This window comes from Prorops nasuta, unplaced genomic scaffold, assembly GCF_024137725.1.
Source record: "Prorops nasuta isolate Cenicafe-Biocafe unplaced genomic scaffold, Cenicafe_Pnas_1.2 PNAS00001, whole genome shotgun sequence".
NCBI classification, from domain to species: domain Eukaryota; kingdom Metazoa; phylum Arthropoda; class Insecta; order Hymenoptera; family Bethylidae; genus Prorops; species Prorops nasuta.
Window position 1 is genome coordinate 12,553,205 of NW_027116798.1, and position 19,476 is coordinate 12,572,680.

Consider the following 19,476-nt stretch of genomic DNA (forward strand, 5'->3'; position numbering starts at 1 on the left):
TACAGGGTCTATGGCAATGTATTCCCTGACGGTGCAATACATTGCGCACTGTTTGGACGGAAATATTTGTACTTACTTCCCTCAGTAAGCTATGACAGGGCTGAATTGGATCACTATCCATTATTTGAGCAATTCTCTCATTTTCTTCAGCTGTCGTTTTCGAAATTCCTCGATTGTTCTTTCTCCCATCTATTAAACCGTCTAAACCATTTGCCTCATAATTTCTCATCCATTTGTTTACTGTATTTCTATGCATACTGTAACGTTGCGTTCTCGCAACGTTACTATAGCTGCCATCTAGCGCTTTGCTAATCTCAAGCGCTAGATAGGCGGGTCGCGTACGAACTAGGGAGTCATCAACCGATAAGTATTGATCTAGGATCGATAACTTGTCGGCTCCCTAGTGCCGCGCGATGGGTGTAGCGGGGCAGCGGCGGGACAGGCGCAGGGCCTTACCTGCTCCCGCGGACTGCCCCGACACACGTAGTTTAGATGTCAGAGGTGACACACAGTGCCCGGATCCTTCCCCGCCGCCGATAACTCCGCGACCAAGGCTACAGCCGCTGCCTAGTACAAAAAAGGTGCCAGTGATTTTGCAGCGACTGCAGCCCGGCCGCGAACCCATACCGGACAGCGGAGAATACCAGCCCTTTGGGCCAGTGTCAAGGGCAAGAGGACGAAAGAGAGAGGCGAGAGCGAGAGCGAGAACGAGAGAGGGAGAGAGAGAGAGGCGAAAGAGAGAGGAAGCGAGAGAGAGAAAGCGAGAGAAGAGAGCCAGCCTAGAGTAAGCAGACAGTAGGGTGATTATTCGTTCTGTGAATAAGTCCTGTGACGTCCCGGGGTGTGCTAGGGCTTTAGGGCTCGTAGCACCGAACGGTTTTATAGGGAACCGCTGGCCCTGCTCACCTGTCACGGGTAAGCGGGCAACTTAGCGGAGTGGTCATTCCGTTGGACCTGTAACGCATGTCATATTGTGTAGAATCGCGAATTAGCCAAAGTGTTCGCGATTACATTGACTCGTTTTGAGTTCGACCGTTGACTGGGACGTTCCCTTCAGTCATTTCAAGGCCGCGGACTTAGTATCATTATCGTGAGGACTCGCGACCTCAGGCTTACAGAAGTAAACACTCCGGGTCGTTGTTGTGTTTAAGTACGCGGGAACGGAGCGAGTGCGGGTAACCGTCGCGGGACGCGCACGCGCGGAAAGAGGGACTTATCCGCGTAGCGTCGAGGAGTAGTTAGCCTAGGGATCCGCCGGTGGCGCGCGAGTACCGCGCGACTCGGTGGGGCCGCCGCGAACGCCAACTAGTGGCTCGAGCGCGAGGCTAGCTAGTACGTCATCGGGACTCCAGCCGCGTTCGCACCACTTAGGCCGCGTCCACACGTAGGACCTAACTCAACTCCCCAATACCGTGTAACGCGAACCGGATATTGTATTGATTAGTGATATTGTAATAAAGAGAGTTTAACCGAAATTAGCGATTCATTGTATTAGCACCCCATCCCCGATAGTCGCGTACGAGGGTTAGAACCCCCTCTGCATAAATAAATATTCGGGTATTATCAGAAGTACATCGAAGGCGCCCGGGTCTAGTAGGAAGTCGCCTATTGGGACGCGAACGCGATCGGTGAGGGATCACTCCTCCCTCCCCTTCTATACTATCCCCAAGGATAGCCAATAGCGTCACAATACTTAACTTCGTTGCAATTTGTACATTGCACTAACCTTCTTCTTTCAAGGCTATCATTTTTCCTTTCATAATCAAATTTTTGTCGATATTACTCATATTTGACAAATGCGTACCGAACTGTTAAATGTTAATATACCAAACAGTGGAGAATCGCTAACTTGCTAAGACCGGTGATCTTATAGATATAGGTAACGTTGTATCCCCTCTCCGACTCTTATTTCGTGTAAACATTTAACAGTTCGGTACACATTTGTCTAATATGAGTAATATCGACAAAAATTTGATTATGAAAGGAAAAATGATAGCCTTGAAAGAAGAAGGTTATTGCAATGTACATATTGCAACGAAATTAAGTATGCATAGCAATACAGTAAACAAATGGATGAGAAATTATGAGTCAAATGGTTTGGACGGTTTAATAGATGGGAGAAAGAACAATCGAGGAATTTCCTAAACGACAGCTGAAGAAAATGAGAGAATTGCTCAAATAATGGATAGTGATCCATTTCAGCCCTGTCATAGCTTACTGAGGGAAGTAAGTACAAATATTTCCGTCCAAACAGTGCGCAATGTATTGCACCGTCAGGGAAAACATTGCCATAGACCCTGTAGGAAAATGAAATATACAGATGAGCATCGTGAGAGAAGAATTGGATTTGTTCTTCAATATTTAAGTGAATCAGAAGATTATTGGGATAATGTCATCTGGACCGATGAGAAAGTGTTCGTGTTAACAGCTGATGGGAGAATGCATGTCTGGAGACCGGATGATAAACGTTTGGATGATAAATATGTCCTTCCTCGTGATAGAAGTTGCAGGATATATCTGGCATATTGAGGCTGGATGTCCAAGTACGGAATTGGAGAGCTACACGAGATAGATACTAAGATGAACTCAGAGACATATACAGATATTTTGGAAAATGTGATGCTTCCAACGGTGAGATCTATTTATCCTGTAGAAGAGATGCCTATCATAAAATATGTTCAAGATAACTCCGCAGTCCCTACATCCTATTTAACAAAGAACTGGTTTCATTTACATCCAGAAATTTCTCTCATCGAATGGCCATCAAAGTCACCTGACCTGAACGTAATAGAAAATATATGGGGCATAATTACCAAGCGTTGGAGACCAGAGTCAGAAAGAAGTACAGAAGCGTTAAGAAGACATGTGACAAGAATGTGGGAAGAATTGAGAAATGATCCTGAAATATGTGAGAATCTAGTGAATTCTGTTCCAGACAGACTGAATGAGGTTATAAATAACAATGGCTATGCCATTGATTTTTAAAACTACTTTAGTCGGTAAAGGTTGAATCGCAGAGGACTATGACAACTTCTGGATCTTCTCTCAACTCCTGTGCTCTTGTGACATTAACTCTTAATGTTTCTGCCACTGTTTCTAACTCTGTTGCCATGCATGTTAATATTTCCCATATATTTTCTATAACATTGTTAGTCGTAACATTCATCATCTGACATACAGATACTACGTAATAGGCAAATCTTCTGCAGGATGGATAGATTTTACCATTGTGATCGCATTTACTGTAACATCTATGTATGCTCTGAGTTTATTGAAGTGTCAAAAGAGTACTTAGATAACCAACCCCAATATGGCACAGCTATTTGGCAGCTTTGATCAAATGGATAAATATATGTGTCATCCATTCTTTTTATCTAGTCTTCATATGTGCATTCTGCTGTAGATATAATCACTTATTATTGGTCCAAATGAAATTATCTTCCAAGTTTTTCTCCTTCAATTAAATGTTAAAAAGTCAATCCTTTTCTTCTTTCAAAAATTCTCATCCGTATATTGGTTTTCCTACAAAAAAATATGGCATTGAATCCTTTTTTAAGTGCAATGATATTATATTTTTGTAATTACCTCTTGCTGCAATACTTTCATATATAATTTAACAAATAAATGTATATTTTTAACTGTATATTGTAATTGAAGTTTTTTAAAGATTTGTATATTTATCACCTGTAACAGTCTGTCAAGGACTGTTCTCGCTACTAATAGAAAATTCAAATACTGAAGCAATTAGTGTCTCTTTATTTAAATTGTCCATTTTGCATCCAAAGTTTAACAGAAATAGCATTTGTTACCTTCCGTCTACACAATTGTTCACTTTAACAATGCTATCTGTAACAAAAAGATTAAAAACAATTTAACAAAGAAAATAATTCCAACCTTTCTCCTATTGTAAATCAAAATACTTATCTGATGAGTTTCCTTTTGTTACTGCTAGACATGAAATATGTTCTGCCTTAATTACACAAAAAATTTTCCAGCAATTCAAGAAAACTTTGATAAAATTCACAAATTAAAAGCTAAAGAATGAATGATTACAAGTATATTTTTTTAAATATACCAAATAAATGAAATAGAGTAGCCAAACTGAGTAATCAAATTAATTTATTCCGAAAGATCCAAAGCTTCCTCAGTTTTTGACATATTTTAAAGGGTTATGTTAGAGTTATGTAGTATAGATGGTATATACTATAGATATCTGACTATACTAAATATTCTTTGCAGTTGTCTAAACTGTTCGTTAAAGTTTATCCCAATTTCACATATTTATGCTATAGTATGGTTTACTCCAAATCTTACAGGTATTAGCACACGAATCAATTTGGCACAGTATACGTGCAGGCTGGCCTAAAGCACACGCCTCACGTACGCGAACGGACCCATGGCTGGCTGAGTGCCGCGTCACGCGCTCGCCAGCATGCACGGACACATCAGCACAGTCCCACGCTCGAGTTCCGACTGCCTGTTATGGCAGTCTGCGCACGACATTCGCGCAGCCTGCTTGAAGCGCGTAACCAGCGTTCAAGCCAGACTCGATGTTATATCTCCCCTCCTCGTGGGGACTTATAGACACGGTCATTCTTTTTAGGATTCCCCGAGGCCACTTCTCCTTATCTCAGGTTGCCTGGGTTGTTTGGCATGGCCCTGCCTTACTTCTCATGACAACCTGGACATCGTTTTTTGGAGCGCCGGTCTTTTCATCCGGGCCTCTGCCTGTCAACGGGGTCTATCCTTGACGTTAGCTATAATCCACTTGTGAGCCTATCTCACGAGTCGGTAACGTAGGGATCAATAATATCCACTGTTCGGTAGCTTTTATGTTCTTTATTCGTTATCTCGTATACGTAACGGGGAACTTCGTTACAACTTATATACTAATATTGGAATGTGCTAGGGTAAACGGTTTTTCAAGCAACAAAATTAGATCGTTTCAAACGATTTTGTTACATTAACTGCATATGGTATTCAAGAGATGTTATAAATGTATTTGCCTGATGATATAATTTGTGCCAAAAGCAAAAACTGTTTTGCAAACCATTTGACTACTTATTATTTTGCCTGCTAAATTCGGTATATATTTTTTCTTCTGTATCATCTCTGGCAGTTACTTTTCTTTCCATGTTATTTAATATCAATATTGTCACTCTAAAGTACTGAACTGGTGGACGATGAAAACATATCATATTTGGTGGTTTTCCTAAGATATCATAAATTTGTTATAAAGAATAATATTCTTTTTCTTTTATAAGTATTGAATATTGCACGATAAAATTGTTATACTTATTTAAACATTTTATTTATTTTATCCATAATTTTTTTATGCACTATTAACACTATTCCACATTATTCCGCAGTTCACACGCACACATTTAAACAGAAATGTCAAACGAGCAGTGTGTACCAATTTAAGTCAGTGCTGACACTAGAATTATTCATTTCAAAAATGTATAGAAAACCACACGAACTCTACATTTTGGCATGGGGATTTTTCGGAGAAAATTCCCTGTAACATATGTCTGACTATGTGTTCGTATATCCGCAAGAGTGTTAATACAACGATTTCAGTTAACCTTAGCCACTGCTCAGCGACTGCAGTTTGAAGTATTGCTCCTCGATCAGATCTCGATTTCATTCGACACTACTCGCGTATATCATCCTTTCGGCATGTTGAAGGTAGTAGTATAGTTGTTTGGGTCGGAAAAGAATTTTTTTTCATATTTCGATAGTATACCAACATGAGAATATGGTGCATTAATTTTAAACCAATATAAAAAATATTAAATAAGATATAACATATATTTGAGAGCCCCGCATAATTGAACGCTGTAAGTTGCGCGACAGTTGCTAACGGTTATTCCTCACTATTATGACTCATTACCTTTATATTTCCTTGGAATTTCGTATACCTTTTGATATACGAAAGGGTATAACCAGATATACCCGTGTTTGACACGTATGAAGAGACCAAAGGATTGTTTTACGCACCGGGGATCGACGATTAGTGTGAGGATGAAAGTTCTCTTAGCCAAACTTTAAACGCGTTTTTCTCGATACCACGTTTTCTCGGTCGGCCCGAGGCATAACGAATTTTCTCCAATTAAACAGAGGCCATTCCAGTGTATTGCCAGCTCTGATAGGATAAAGCTCTAGATCCGAGATACGCCAGACCCGCAGTAGGTTATGCTATCAGCGCGAATAGTTAGAAAATGCGTGGATATAAAAACGAATTGTACCTAGCTATGAATGCGTGATGGTCCAACCACTTATATTTTAATCTTGTTTTAATCAAAGGGAATGGTATCTAATTATGTATCCCGACTCGTATCTTGCACTAGAGATGCTTGATTTCAGTAATTAAAGCTTTTAAGCAATATGAATAGAATAATTATCTGTTTCATGTAAAACATACAGTTCTGAATGGGTTAAAGATGTATGTTAGTAATTCTCTAGTCAAGTAAGCATACTTTTGATATGAATGTGAAAATAGTACATTTATAATTTTAAAATTGTGTAATTAATTTTAAATACATAGTTTTATTATGATTTTCCCTTTAGGATTATGAATGACCAAAATTACATTTTAATATTACAAATTTTGAGTAGCGTAGTAGTGTCACAATTTGGCAACGTCGCACTCAAGTCAAATACTGTCTATTAACCGTAATTATAAATAACTATTTATGATGAGCGATAAACAAAATTCAGTGCTCCAAAGATTAAAAGGAAGATTTGCCACGAAGAAGCAAATTTTAAAAAAGCAGAAGATAGTAGCCGCACAAAAGAGGAGACATTCAAAACCAAAATCGACAGAGGAATTATTTCCTGTTCAAGGACGACGAATTGTGGAAATAGAAACTATTGCTAAAAGTTTATGGTGCAAGTCGTGTAAAGAACGCTTATTCTTAGACAAAATTGAAAGTTCAAAAGGTCATGGTGTAGCCGAAACTTTTATTATACGCTGTGAAAAATGCTTATTATTGAATGAGGTACCCACTTCCAAACAGCATGATGTCAATGGATACCGTAGATTTGATGTGAATTCAAAAATTGCTTTAAGTAAGTTTTATAATTTCTTTGTCTATCTTTAGAATACCTGCAATATATACTATTAAATTATATATTGTTGTGTACATTTTCATTTACTAGGTGCTTTAAATGGTGGAATGGGCATATCACACGTTAACAAATTCCTTGCGGGATTGAATATTCCAACGATGAATCCAGGGACATTTAAATCATATGAGAGAGAAGTTGGGCCCCAAATAGAAAACGTTGCTCGAGAAAGCTGCAAAGAAGCTGCTGAGATAGAGCGTACTTTAACAGAGCACAATTTAGAAGATTTAAAGAAACTTTTGTAACTATTTTTGTTCTTTAGTATACAGTACAACGATTTATATGTCTATTCAACAATATAATAATTATATCACATACGTATAAGTTTTCTGAGTAATGAATAAGAATCTAGATATATTATATTATCTGTTTCATTTAATGAAATAGACATACAAATTGAAATCATAGTATCTCTATAATTTATGTCTATTACTATTATTAATCGAATGTATTAATATGTCCACTATTATTATTAATAATAGTATTTTCCAAATAGGAAAGACATTAAATTTAAAATGTATGTTATCAATTTCATTTACTTCATCTTTTGCAACTTATATAGGCCTGAAGAATTTCATCTACCAGTTGTTGGAAATGAAGACAAAGTGGTAACATCTTCCGAAATTAATTTAACAGAAAGAAAGGAAGTAGTAAATGTAATATTATCCTACGATATGTCATGGCCCAAACGTGGAAATGGAAGAAATTATGATTCTTTGTCCGGATTTGGAACTTTCATTGGTCACCTATCGGGAAAAGTCATTGATTTTGGAGTAAGGAATAAAAAATGCAAAAAATGTAGTTTGGGCCATAATCAAGAAGACCATAACTGCAGACTGAATTTCAGTGGAAGCGCAAAAGCAATGGAAGCCGATGTTGCGGCGACTATTGTACAATCCAGTGAATCCATGAAATCAGCTAATGTAAAATTAGGTGTTTTTATTGGTGACGAAGATGCATCGACTTTAGCAGCCATAAATAGAATAAGTTCTTCTGAAATTATAAAGTGGTCCGATACCAATCATGTCAAAGCCTGTTTTAGTAGAGCCCTTTATAGATTGGCTACAAAACATAAGGAATTATCCAGAAATTCATATCAGGCTGTAAAATATATAAAAAGAAATTTTTCCTATGCTGTACACCAAAATAAGAAAAATCCAGACAGTTTAAAGCTCGCTTTCCAGAATCTACCAGCACATGTTTTCAATAAGCATGATTCTTGTGGGTCTTGGTGTAAATATGTGCAAGATCCTTCAAATTACAAACATGGACTGCCAAAGTCTCTTGAAAGTCAAAACTTGTATAATGATTTAGTTGCTCTACTTCAATTATACGAAAAGAATACTTTCAAAATTGCACCATGTGGCTCTAGCCAGGTTAACGAAAGTGTAAACAATATGATTCATATTCATGCCCCAAAAAATCGATTTTACGGAGGCAGTGAATCATATGATTTTCGAGTAGCCGCTGGCATTTGTGATAAAAACATTGGAGCCGATTGGCCTGATAACGTCTGTAAAAAGTTGAAATTAAGTCCTAGCTCAGTCAGTAAAAACTATTATAATAGAAGAATTGCCTGGAATAAGTGGAGAGCTGAGAAATGTAAATCCACTGAATATAAAACAAGAAGACTAGAATTGCGACGTACCAGAAATAAAGAGAGAGAAAGCAAAGAAAACAATGAAGGAATTAACTACGAAAGTGGAATAGGCTTACAAGTTTCTAATAATATAAAAATAAGAAACGAAAGCAAACCACCACCTTCAAATCTAGCTGTAGTGTTGTTCGACCTTGAAACGTCAGGATTTGGTAACGCAGAGATCTTGCAAATTGCTGCCAAATGTAACCAACAAACTTTCTGTTGCTATATTTTGCCCAAGAACAGAATATCAATCAAATCCACTGAAGTACATGGATTATCATTTTCTCACGGTACTTTAATAAAAAATGGCGTCTCCCTTCCGGCAATACAATTAAAAGATGGTCTTTGTAAATTTTTAAATTTTCTCATCAGCATTGGATTGGCCTGCTTACTTGTAGCACACAACGTCAATTTTGACGCTAAATACTTGTTAAATGCTATTAATATTTGTAAAATGGAATCAAATTTTGATCCGTGGATTTATGGATTTGCTGATTCACTTACCACTTTAAAAAAAGTTGTTAAAGGTATGACTAATTATAAATTAACTACCTTAGCTGAAAAGTATGATCTGGAAAGTAATGGAGCCCATGATGCTTTAGTCGATGTTGAATTATTACAACAAGTGCTTGAAAAAACTGAAATTAGTAAATCTACTCTTTTAGATTCAGCAAAAACTTTTGCTTTTTATTTAAATAGGCATGATTGTTTAATTCGAAGGACACTGTATTTACAAAGTTTGCAGGTATTAGATGGTTTTGTTTCTAAAGGCATGATAACTAAAATGGCAGAGCAAGCTATACGCTTTGAGAATCTCACCGAAGCTTTTCTTGCTAGTGATGAAAAGGGTATACAAATTTTATTAGGTGAAAGCATAAACGGAAGACCGAGGGTTACCAAAAATCCTAAAGTAATTGAAAAAATAGTAGCATTTTTAAAACAGCATGTGAAGTAGTGTGATATGTTTTAACTTTAGGCGCATGCATAAAACATTTATGTTAAAAATATTGTTTATATTCATGTTAAAATTATAAATTTTTAATTGTTATCAAAGAAAATAAATTCATGTTATTTTTTACATATATATTTTATTTAATATATTTCCCTCTCTCTCTCATTATGAGTTAATATTCACACAAAAAGTATTTCTAAAATTGAAAATAATTTAAAATATTGCTTTTTAATATGACCATTACGCGCATGCGTAACATTGTCTAGCTTATTACAGCGTTGCCAAATCAAATGGAGTTACCGACTGGCATATTATTTCATACGATTGTTTCACTTCAAATTCAAATTTCTAAGAAACTAAACGGTAGAATATTAGTGCCTTTCGCTGGAATTTTTAATTAATTACTATACTTATAATAAGTATATTTTTTGTTTAACCCTTGTTACTTTTACACGTTCTATATTAGAAAACCGATCGACATTTGACGTGGCATCATAAGAGTCCATATAAAATGCAAATATTTGAATATTAATTTCTTAAAAAGGGTATGGTGAAATGCTTTAAAAATTGGCATGCAGGTCTGAAGTACTCAAAAGAATAAGTAGTACAAATTTAATGCCAATGGTATTATTTTCAAATATCTAACATACATCTTTAAGCGAGGACAATCTTGTAATTGCTCGATGGAAGAGTCGTCAGAGCACGCTGCCCGTCAATGTGCATTTATGTGACAAACTGGATATTGATCAGGTCTTGTATTATAGAAAGATTGCCCTGTAGATTCGCTGTCTGGTCGCGGAAATGGATCTTGTAAGAATTCAACAAAGTAGTCAAAATATTATGCCAATTAAGCGTGTATAAGGGGTGTAACAGCAATGATGTTTTTAATTTTAACCACATATTCTTGGGACCAAACTAAGTAGAAAATTCCTATACTATGACATCCGTAAAAGCATTATTGCTGAGATAAATCAATTTTAAGCAGATGAATCAATGCTTTGATTTAACGGAAAAATTACTTTACTCTCATTTTCGTTGCTAGTTCTCCTTCAAAAAACAAAAGAAGTTTGCACTGCTCGACCGAAGCGTATTGTCTCGTACACGTACACACACACACACACGCAAAAAACTACGCTGATTATTAATATTACCTCCTAATGTTCTACATCCTCATCCCAGCACCGTATGAAATTTATTTTCCGTCTATTTTTAACAGAATCCCTGTGATGTAATTATTAATTATAAAATTCTGGAAAACATTTCTGCGATTTAGATTGCTTTGCCTGCAAATTTTCGCCTCCATTCCACAAGCTTCTCGAAGGATCAGCATCAACTCTGCCTACTCTTCATTGATAAAATTCGGCATTTTACCCAGTCGCATGTTTTCGAAATAAAAAGATAAAGCATCTTCCGGCTTCTTCTTCCAATGCGTTGTCATTTGTCACATTAATGAACAATCAGTCTTTTCGGATATTTCGGATAAAGTGGAAGTGAACTGCATATCACGGGACATAAGTAGCGGTTGATATTGTTTAAAAAAGCAGAATTTTATCAATGCCGAGTACGCCCAAATGCTGCTCATCCGGGTAGAAGCTCGAGGAATGGCGGCAGAGGCAGCGAGAATTTACAGGGAAAGGTATCCAAACAGACGACATCCATGTAGGAAAACTTTTACACACCTTTATCAAAGATCAGTGGACACGGGTTCTTTTTTACCAAGACAAGAGAAGGGTGGACATAACGCACGTAACAAACGCGTGACGGAAAAAGTACTGAATTTAGTAGAAGCTGACCCGACAACAAGCACTCGCCGAATTGCTCCAGAAGTCAAAATCTCGCATGTGACGATACAGCGAATTCTTAAGACTGAGAATTTGTATCCGTACCATCAAGCAAACGTTTAGGCTCTCTTGGAAGGTGATTTCGCACAACGCGTTAATTTTTGTCATTGGCTTCTAAGACAATCAGAACTCTCTCCTGATTTTCATAGCAGAATTTTATTCACGGATGAATCCCTATTTACTCGTGCCGGAACATTCAAATTTCATAACTCTCACACCTACGCCGAGATTAATCCACACGCCGCTTTTGTGAGAAATTACTAGCATAGGTGGAAATTGAATGCTTGGGCCGGGTTAGTAGGGACTCATATGATCGGGCCGGTTATACTTCCAGAGAACATGAACGGGGAAGCATATGCGATATTCCTCAGGGACGATTTCTCTTGGTTGCTTGAGGATGTACCGGTAGACCTGCGGACCACAATGTGCTTTCAACAGGACGGTGCACCACCTCATAATACTCGACGAGCTTCCGCGATTTTGGAAGATTATTTTCCAAATCGATGTATCGCTTATCGAGGATCTGTGAGGTGGCACCCTCGCTCTCCGGATCTCACACCGCTAGACTTCTTTCTTTGGGGTCACGTGAAAAATGATGTTTATGTTACAGAGCCTAGCTCGCCAGATGTAGCGCTCGAACGCTTAAAGGCGGCGATTGCTAACATATACGAACGTACGATGATCAACTTATGGACAGAACTGCTGCGATGAGCATGATTTTGTATCGAAGCAGGGGGGAGACAATTTGAACAGTTTTCAAAATAGTATAGACAAAGGGCGACGATTTGACACGACTGACATGACTGACGAGTCAAAGCAAGGAACCATTACTTGACACGACCTACGAACAAAGACCGAATTGGAATACTTACCCTGTAAATATTAAAAGATTTACTTCTGGCGGAAAAGTAAGTCTTCTTTACTTAATTGCATATTCCCTGGCGAAATGGTAAATTTATTACAAGGACTATGCAGTTTTCTTCAAATAACGCAATGGTGTTGTTTAGAAATTTAGCATAAAAATAAGTACATCATCGGGATTCTATTAAAAACAGATGGAAAATAAATTTCATACAGTGCTCGGATCAGGATTGTAGAACGTTAGGAGGTAATATTATTAACCGTCGTGTTTGCTTACGTGTATGTGTACGTGTACGACAATACGGGCTGGTCGAGCAGTCCAAACTTCTGTTGTTTTTTTGAAGGAGAACTGTCAATAAAAGTGAAAGTAAAGTAATTTTTTAGTTGAATTAAAGCCCTGATTTATCGGTTTAACATTGATTTATCTCAGCAATGATGCTTTTACGGGTGTCGTATCATAGGACTTTTCTACGTAGTTTAGCCCCAAGAATATGTGTTTAAAATCAAGAACATGATTGCTATTACACCCTGTATACATTAAAGTATTCTACAAATTACGATCTAAAAGAAATTAGCCAATCAGAATAGGAGTTACTAATATGGTTGTTGTAATATGCATCGTGATTGGATGATTTTCCTGCCTAGGGAGTAAGGAGTCCTTAGCTAAGGAGGTTCTTAAGGAAAGACTATGCATACGGCCGTAATTGATTATAGTTTTAACAGAATTTATTTTAGGTTGTGGGTTCTATTCAAGAGCGCTATTTGCTACTTATAACAAATTTTATTTAAACCACTAGGGTATTAAGGAATGAAAGATTTAGTGTTAATGTATTATAGCCAACTCTTTTCTTCTTTTTGTTTATAACTAAGTAATTCATGTCATACGTAGCATTTGATTATTCTTAGTTCTTATAAATGCTCAGAATTTAGTTTATATGTAATACATATTATCTCTAAAATTTTATCCCTATGAGATTATATAGGTTTAATAATAACTATCATTATTTTTGTCAGATCTCTCATATAAATTTAATTTTGTTTTGGTGCTCTTGATATCATATTATTTGAAATTATTAGGGAGTAATCGTACTTATAATTTTATTCACAGTTAAACTCATATTTGAAAATAATGAACAGAGCCATTAAATAAAACAGATAATATTCTTTTATTTAAATTTTGAGTAGGAGAAACACTTTAATCTCCTAGCATGTCATTGCCTGAGAAGTCTCCAGCCGGCAAGTTTCTGACTGGCACTGTAAACTCTGGTTTAAAGGCCTGGCGCTCTATATAAATGAAAAGTCTGTGTGCCTTTGTATCGATTTTGGTAGACAGTGTCTTCCCCACATATATACCGGAAATCGTATCACACAATCTTTGTCTTGGTTTATCCTTATCTTGTAAAAATTGGAATGGTTTAAAGCAAACCATCTGCTTAGATATACATCAGCCCTTTCTGGAAAATATAGTACTATAAAAACCTTTTAATTGCATTTAATTAGTCACTTGACACTTCCAGTTCATTTAGATTTATTAACTTTCGCTTTTTCTCTCCTATAACTGGCAAGCAAGCTTACAATTTTTTTGCATATTTCCGTGTTGTCACAAAACTCTTCACTAATTTCCTTCTATGCATCTTCTTTTAATATTTTTTTAAATACTATATACTTAGTATTCTATAAAATTTTTTTTGTTTATAAAACTCTAATCAAAATAAAAATTGGTCTTCACCTAATTTAGCCATTATTACACGTTTTGCTCGCTCGAAGATCGTGGGTAAATAAATAAAAGTTCAAATTAAACAAACGAATTTCTGTATCTTTATAGCGAATACCAAGAACAAACGACGAATTCCAAAGAGCTAATTCGGCGCTCGCCGTATCTGTCTAAACTAGGTCTGAGCGTTACATGTAACGTTACATTACACGTTTGGCATGCACAGTCTATACCCAGCTTAAAGATAAAATTTAAGAAATCAAGATGGTAGCGGTAATATGTCCGCTTCAAACAAACAAATTAATAATTATCAAATAGAAATATTTCTATTTTATTTTGCATGATATTTTAAAGAAAAATCTACCTTGTCATTGGTTTCAAAGATACATTTTTTGAGAGAAAAAAGTTTAATATCTGAGTGAGGAAGCAATTTCTGAACTGTTAAAATTCTCCCTCTTTGCATTACCCAGAAGTAACGACGAATATGTGGAGAGAATCTAATTCTGTATATATATATTGTAACGGTATTTCCGTCAGTGTGAGGGGCCACTCACACCACGGGTTTTCCTATTACCTTCGCCCGTCCTTTCCTGTCGGTATCAGGGCGCCAGTTGGTCAGTTGGGTGGCCAACAACCCTACGTTATCAGTTGGGTCCTTCGACCCCATTCTTTATGCATCTCATATGGCCCTGCGGCCATGCATGTGGACGGTAGCGGTAGCCAGGGTCGCTCAGTATGCTAGGTCGTGGAGAGAGGGGAAGGTTCCTTACGGAAGTCCGAGCCTCGCAGACCTGCCTGCTGAGGGGCATACATTTCTTCCTCACCACCCACACACAGGTGGTGGTGAGGAGTGCGGGAACATGCGGTATCAATTGCCAAAGCATAGAGTTTTGCCAGGAGCGGACCATCACGGAGGCAATGTTCACGGCCCGTCCAGCCATAGCGCAAGCCTATGGGATTACGGAGGGCACCGGGACACATTCCAACGGGCTAACTACGCCCCTGCACAACCCACTATGCATTGGCCGGTATCCAGTCGTGACGTACGTGCAGGCTGGCCTATAGCACACGCCTCACGTACGCGAACCGACCCATGGCTGTCTGAGTGCCGCGTCACGCGCTCAACAGCACGCACGGACACATCAGCACAGTCCCATGGTCGCGTTCCGACTGCTTGCTATGGCAGTCTGCGCACGACATTCGCGCAGCCTGCTTGACGCGCGTAACCAGCGTTCAAGCCAGACTCGATGTTCTATTTCCCCTCCTCGTGGGGACTTATGGACACTGTCATTGTTTTAGGACTCCCCGAGGCCGCTTCTCCTTATCTCAGGTTGCCTGGGTTGTTTAGCATCGCCCTGCCTTACTTCTCAGGACAACCTGGACATCGTTTACTGGAGCGCCGGTCTTTTCATCCGGGCCTCTGCCTGTCAACGGGGTCTATCCTTGACGTTAGCTATAATCCACTCGTGAGCCTATCTCACGAGTCGGTAACGTAGGGATTAATAATATCCACTGTTCGGTAGCTTTTATGTTCTTTATTCGGTATCTCGTATACGTAACGGGGAACTTCGTTACAATATATTGTGACGAGACTCTTGCTTTGTCGCTGCCCCATGCACGATACCGCGTGGTGGGGAGAGCTGTGGCGTACGTGCCGATACCGCGGCCTATACTATAGCGTGCGCAAAGTATAGTGTTCTCGTCATGCCCCTCCCTAACTACCCAGAACGGCCGCTCCGCAGCGCCGATACCGTTTTCGGCGGCTCAACTGGGTATATAAGACCGAGCTCCGACCCAGTTGAGTATTCCGTACCCAGGAGCTCTCCGGGTATATTTCCTAACCTTCCTACGCAGGAGTTCTCCGCGTATACCTATCCTTTGCTCAGGAGTTCTCCGAGCACTTCCTGGCGCAGGAGTTCTCCGCGTCGTCCGCACCGTTCCTTGCCCGATGCCCATGCTAACGGCCGAGTCCAGGAGTTCTCCGGACCAACGGCCATTTTCTTTGCAGGGATTAATGCCGTTTTATTTGCAGCTCCCCCGTTGACCGCCATATTGGCTTCCGCCATATTGGCTCCCCGGGCCCTCCCGTGAGGCCTTCTACCGTCGCGCCGCCTACCGGTCTGTTCCGAGGCCCCTCCAAGTGGCCACCGACCGTCGCGCCGCCTATCCGAGCCCTTCCGTGTGGCTACCGAACGCAGCGCCGCCAGCGGGCGAATTTTGTACTAGCGACATAGCGACCGACACATATGCGAACACACCTGCAGCGGCAGTACACAAACAACACAGACACAAATAGGCTAAGTTTGTAAGATCCATGTACTCTAAAAACATTGTAAATACTTGTTTATTTTATTTATTCCCTGAATAAATTGTTTTTATTACCTACATTAAACTTGTCCATATTTATTTTGATCCTTCTCGGTCAATCGAACCGAACGGTTTTTGCGGCGACTATACTCGCCTACAAAACGCGTTACAATATATAATTTTTTTTTGTTATTTATTTTATCATTGGGTACGAAATTATAAGCAATGATAATGTTAAATAGGTGAGTGCATGAATTTATAGTCTCAGAATAAAATATTAGGATTCACCATTTTATATTATTCAAAATATATATTATTTTAAAATCAGAAACCTCAGTACTAATGGTATATTAAATAGAATATAAAAGAATAATGAAGTATAATAAAAGAATGTATGATATTTTTTCTAGGTGAAACCGATACTTTTGCAGAATAATTAAAAATCAAAAATAACAACAATATGTATCACATTTTTTTAGTAAGCATTTCTTTGGTTATCATCTCTACAATATGAATGCATGATTTAAAAGTTGTTTTACATCATAGATCTTCAGAGATGAGTTTAAAAAGAAAATAGGAGAAATTTTAAATATTGTTTTGTTAATAACAATAGTAAATTGCATATTTGTTACACAAACGATATAATAGTTTTTAGGTTATAACGTGGTAAAACGTTACGAAGCACACTCTTTCCCCTCCCATCTAGTGCCATCCCAAATTCCGCAAAAGTGTGAAAGTAGAATGCATGATTTGATGAATGCTTGTATATTATCTTGTAAATATTATCCTCTCTTCTGTTCCCAATTATTCCTCCTCTCGTAAGCCTTAGAAAGTACACAGAGAATACCAGCGAATTCGTACTCCGCACCAATCCACTAGTAGTGGACGCCAAATTACAGTAAGAAGGATCGCCAACTGCTATTACTTGGGCCAAATTCCGAGTAACGTTATGGAACAAGGATCGATCAGGAACATTGATTGGATCAGTCATAGGCCACGTAGAAAAGTTATAATTAATTGCATTAGAACGGAACAAAGGAATGGAAGCTGAAACAGGATACGGAAAAAGGAGGAAGATAGGACGAGGAAGATTCCTTACCGTACCGTTGACTAGGAAAGTCAGGTTGTCTTGCCGTCCCGAATAATCGCGAGTTGACTAGTCGATATCAAATTATCTTGCTAACATCAACTAGGAGAAGTAATCCAGGTTGAAATAGTATTTGTCCTTGTGGGATTCGGGAGTTAAACTATTCCTTAATACGTACTATACCTTTTCCCGAGAATTTCTCCTTATCTACCGAATACTTTCCCTCGTCTCGAACCTTCATGATTCTTAATTCCGTCCCATAATTACTTCTCTCCGCTAAAGTTCCTTGTCCCTTAATTTTTACCTCTACGAATGACTGCTTTGTATAAGTGCGCGTGAAACCCGGCGGGTGACCCTTTTGCTTTGTATTACTTCTTCCTAATGTCTTCCCGTTCCGTACTAGTTGTAATAAAGTACGTGTCCTTATTTTTTTTTAACGTTTTGTTTTATTCATATTCTCCCCCTTTATTAGTAATCGGTTAGGAGTTGATTGGAGAAAATTCGGTCACCCGTTACGAGGTACATTATTAATAAATATAAAATAAAATATATATCGTGTTTATATCATGCAGTAAACCGGAGTTATAACGAAAAAAACAAAATATTTGTGGTGAGAAGAATACTTCTCACCGCCCCTGAAAAAGTTAAAGGCTAGTTTGAATAACGTATAGAAACATTGTCCATTAAATTTTTTATTTTTTACTTTAATTTTTTTGTTTGGTATTTTTATAACGGAAATCAGGCAAAATATTTATATTAGTTACTCACTATATTATTCATAATAATTGAAAATGATTTATTCGAAACATATTTACCTATAGAACTAAGCGACGTTTCTTCCACTGCTCCAAGGCTACTATTATGAATGGTCAAGTGATGAATATCAAGACCAAGAAAAATAAATCCTTGCAATTTAGGCAAATTATTGTGCCTTAGCTTCAGATAAAATATGATTGTATTTGTTTTTCCCTTTAGAATGCTCATGGCTCTTGATATGTGAGAATGATCGGTAAATTCACATAGAATATCTAAGCCAGATTTTTTAACGCTACATGTGCAGGGCGAAATTTCACCATGAGGTGGGCAAGATTGTGCTGTCTGAGCTAAGCACAAACTCTCAATAAAACAGGATAGCAAAATCGATATCCATATCGTTGATCCTTGGCGAATAGCCTTCATATTTGGTAGGTTCTCTCTTTGTTATCGATTCATTTATTACATCAGCAGTAGCTTTTGAAAATTCGCATATAAAACAATGCTTCTTTCAGTACGTTTGTTCGTACTACATGACTGTTATTTTTCTGTATCAGTTATCTGCAATGTGTTATTTACAATTTTCTCTTTCTTTTATCTTTAAATTGACTTGATATTTATCTTAGTGTTTACTTATTTACTCAACAATAACCTGCTCTTGAAGTTTCATGCCTCTTGCTTTCACATGGCTTCGGGTTTACAGTGAATTCCAAATGCAGCATCTAACAACAAAAAATAATTTATTAGATGCTATTAGAGAAATGGTAAATGTCGGATCGGGTTTCGAAACTATCTTAAGACTGATTGAGTATGATATCGCGGCTAATCAGTTCTGCGATTAAAGGTAGTTCTATAAAAACGGTAAAATATACTCATTTAAAGAGAGGTTACCGTCGAGAGGCTTGAAAAATTGTATTCCCTTTTGGCATTTGTTTATTTCTTTTATATAAAGTAATTACATTTGAAAATAAGATTCATCACATATTATTCTTCTATCAATGAAGAGAATCTTCCACTTTATTTATACAAAGAAATCCATAATAGCGTCAGCAGTTCTTATTAAATGAAGTCACAAATTAGTCCTAATGAGGCGCTCTACAGCCTTGCCAATCTGTCTGAATAAAAAATGGAGCAATGTTATTAAACTAGACTAAATTTGGGGAGGCTCAGCGTTTTTTAATTTTCGAAAAA

At 37.8% G+C, this 19,476-nt stretch overlaps 1 protein-coding gene across 2 annotated transcripts in view; it reads right to left on the reverse strand.

The window, feature by feature from the left end:
* LOC136779621 (leucine-rich repeat-containing protein let-4) overlaps nt 1-19,476 on the reverse strand; it is a 1,178,420-nt gene that overhangs the window by 801,422 nt on the left and 357,522 nt on the right. Inside the window, exons 1-2 of one of the 2 annotated variants that reach the window (XM_066738539.1) lie at nt 18,938-18,964; nt 18,348-18,846 (exon numbers count right to left, since the gene is read on the reverse strand). In XM_066738539.1, the coding sequence (XP_066594636.1) occupies nt 18,348-18,711 (364 nt within the window). In that variant the 5' untranslated portion in view covers nt 18,712-18,846; nt 18,938-18,964. Of the gene's footprint in view, nt 1-18,347; nt 19,008-19,476 lie in introns of those variants that run through there. The other variant, XM_066737691.1, reaches the window with a different exon arrangement.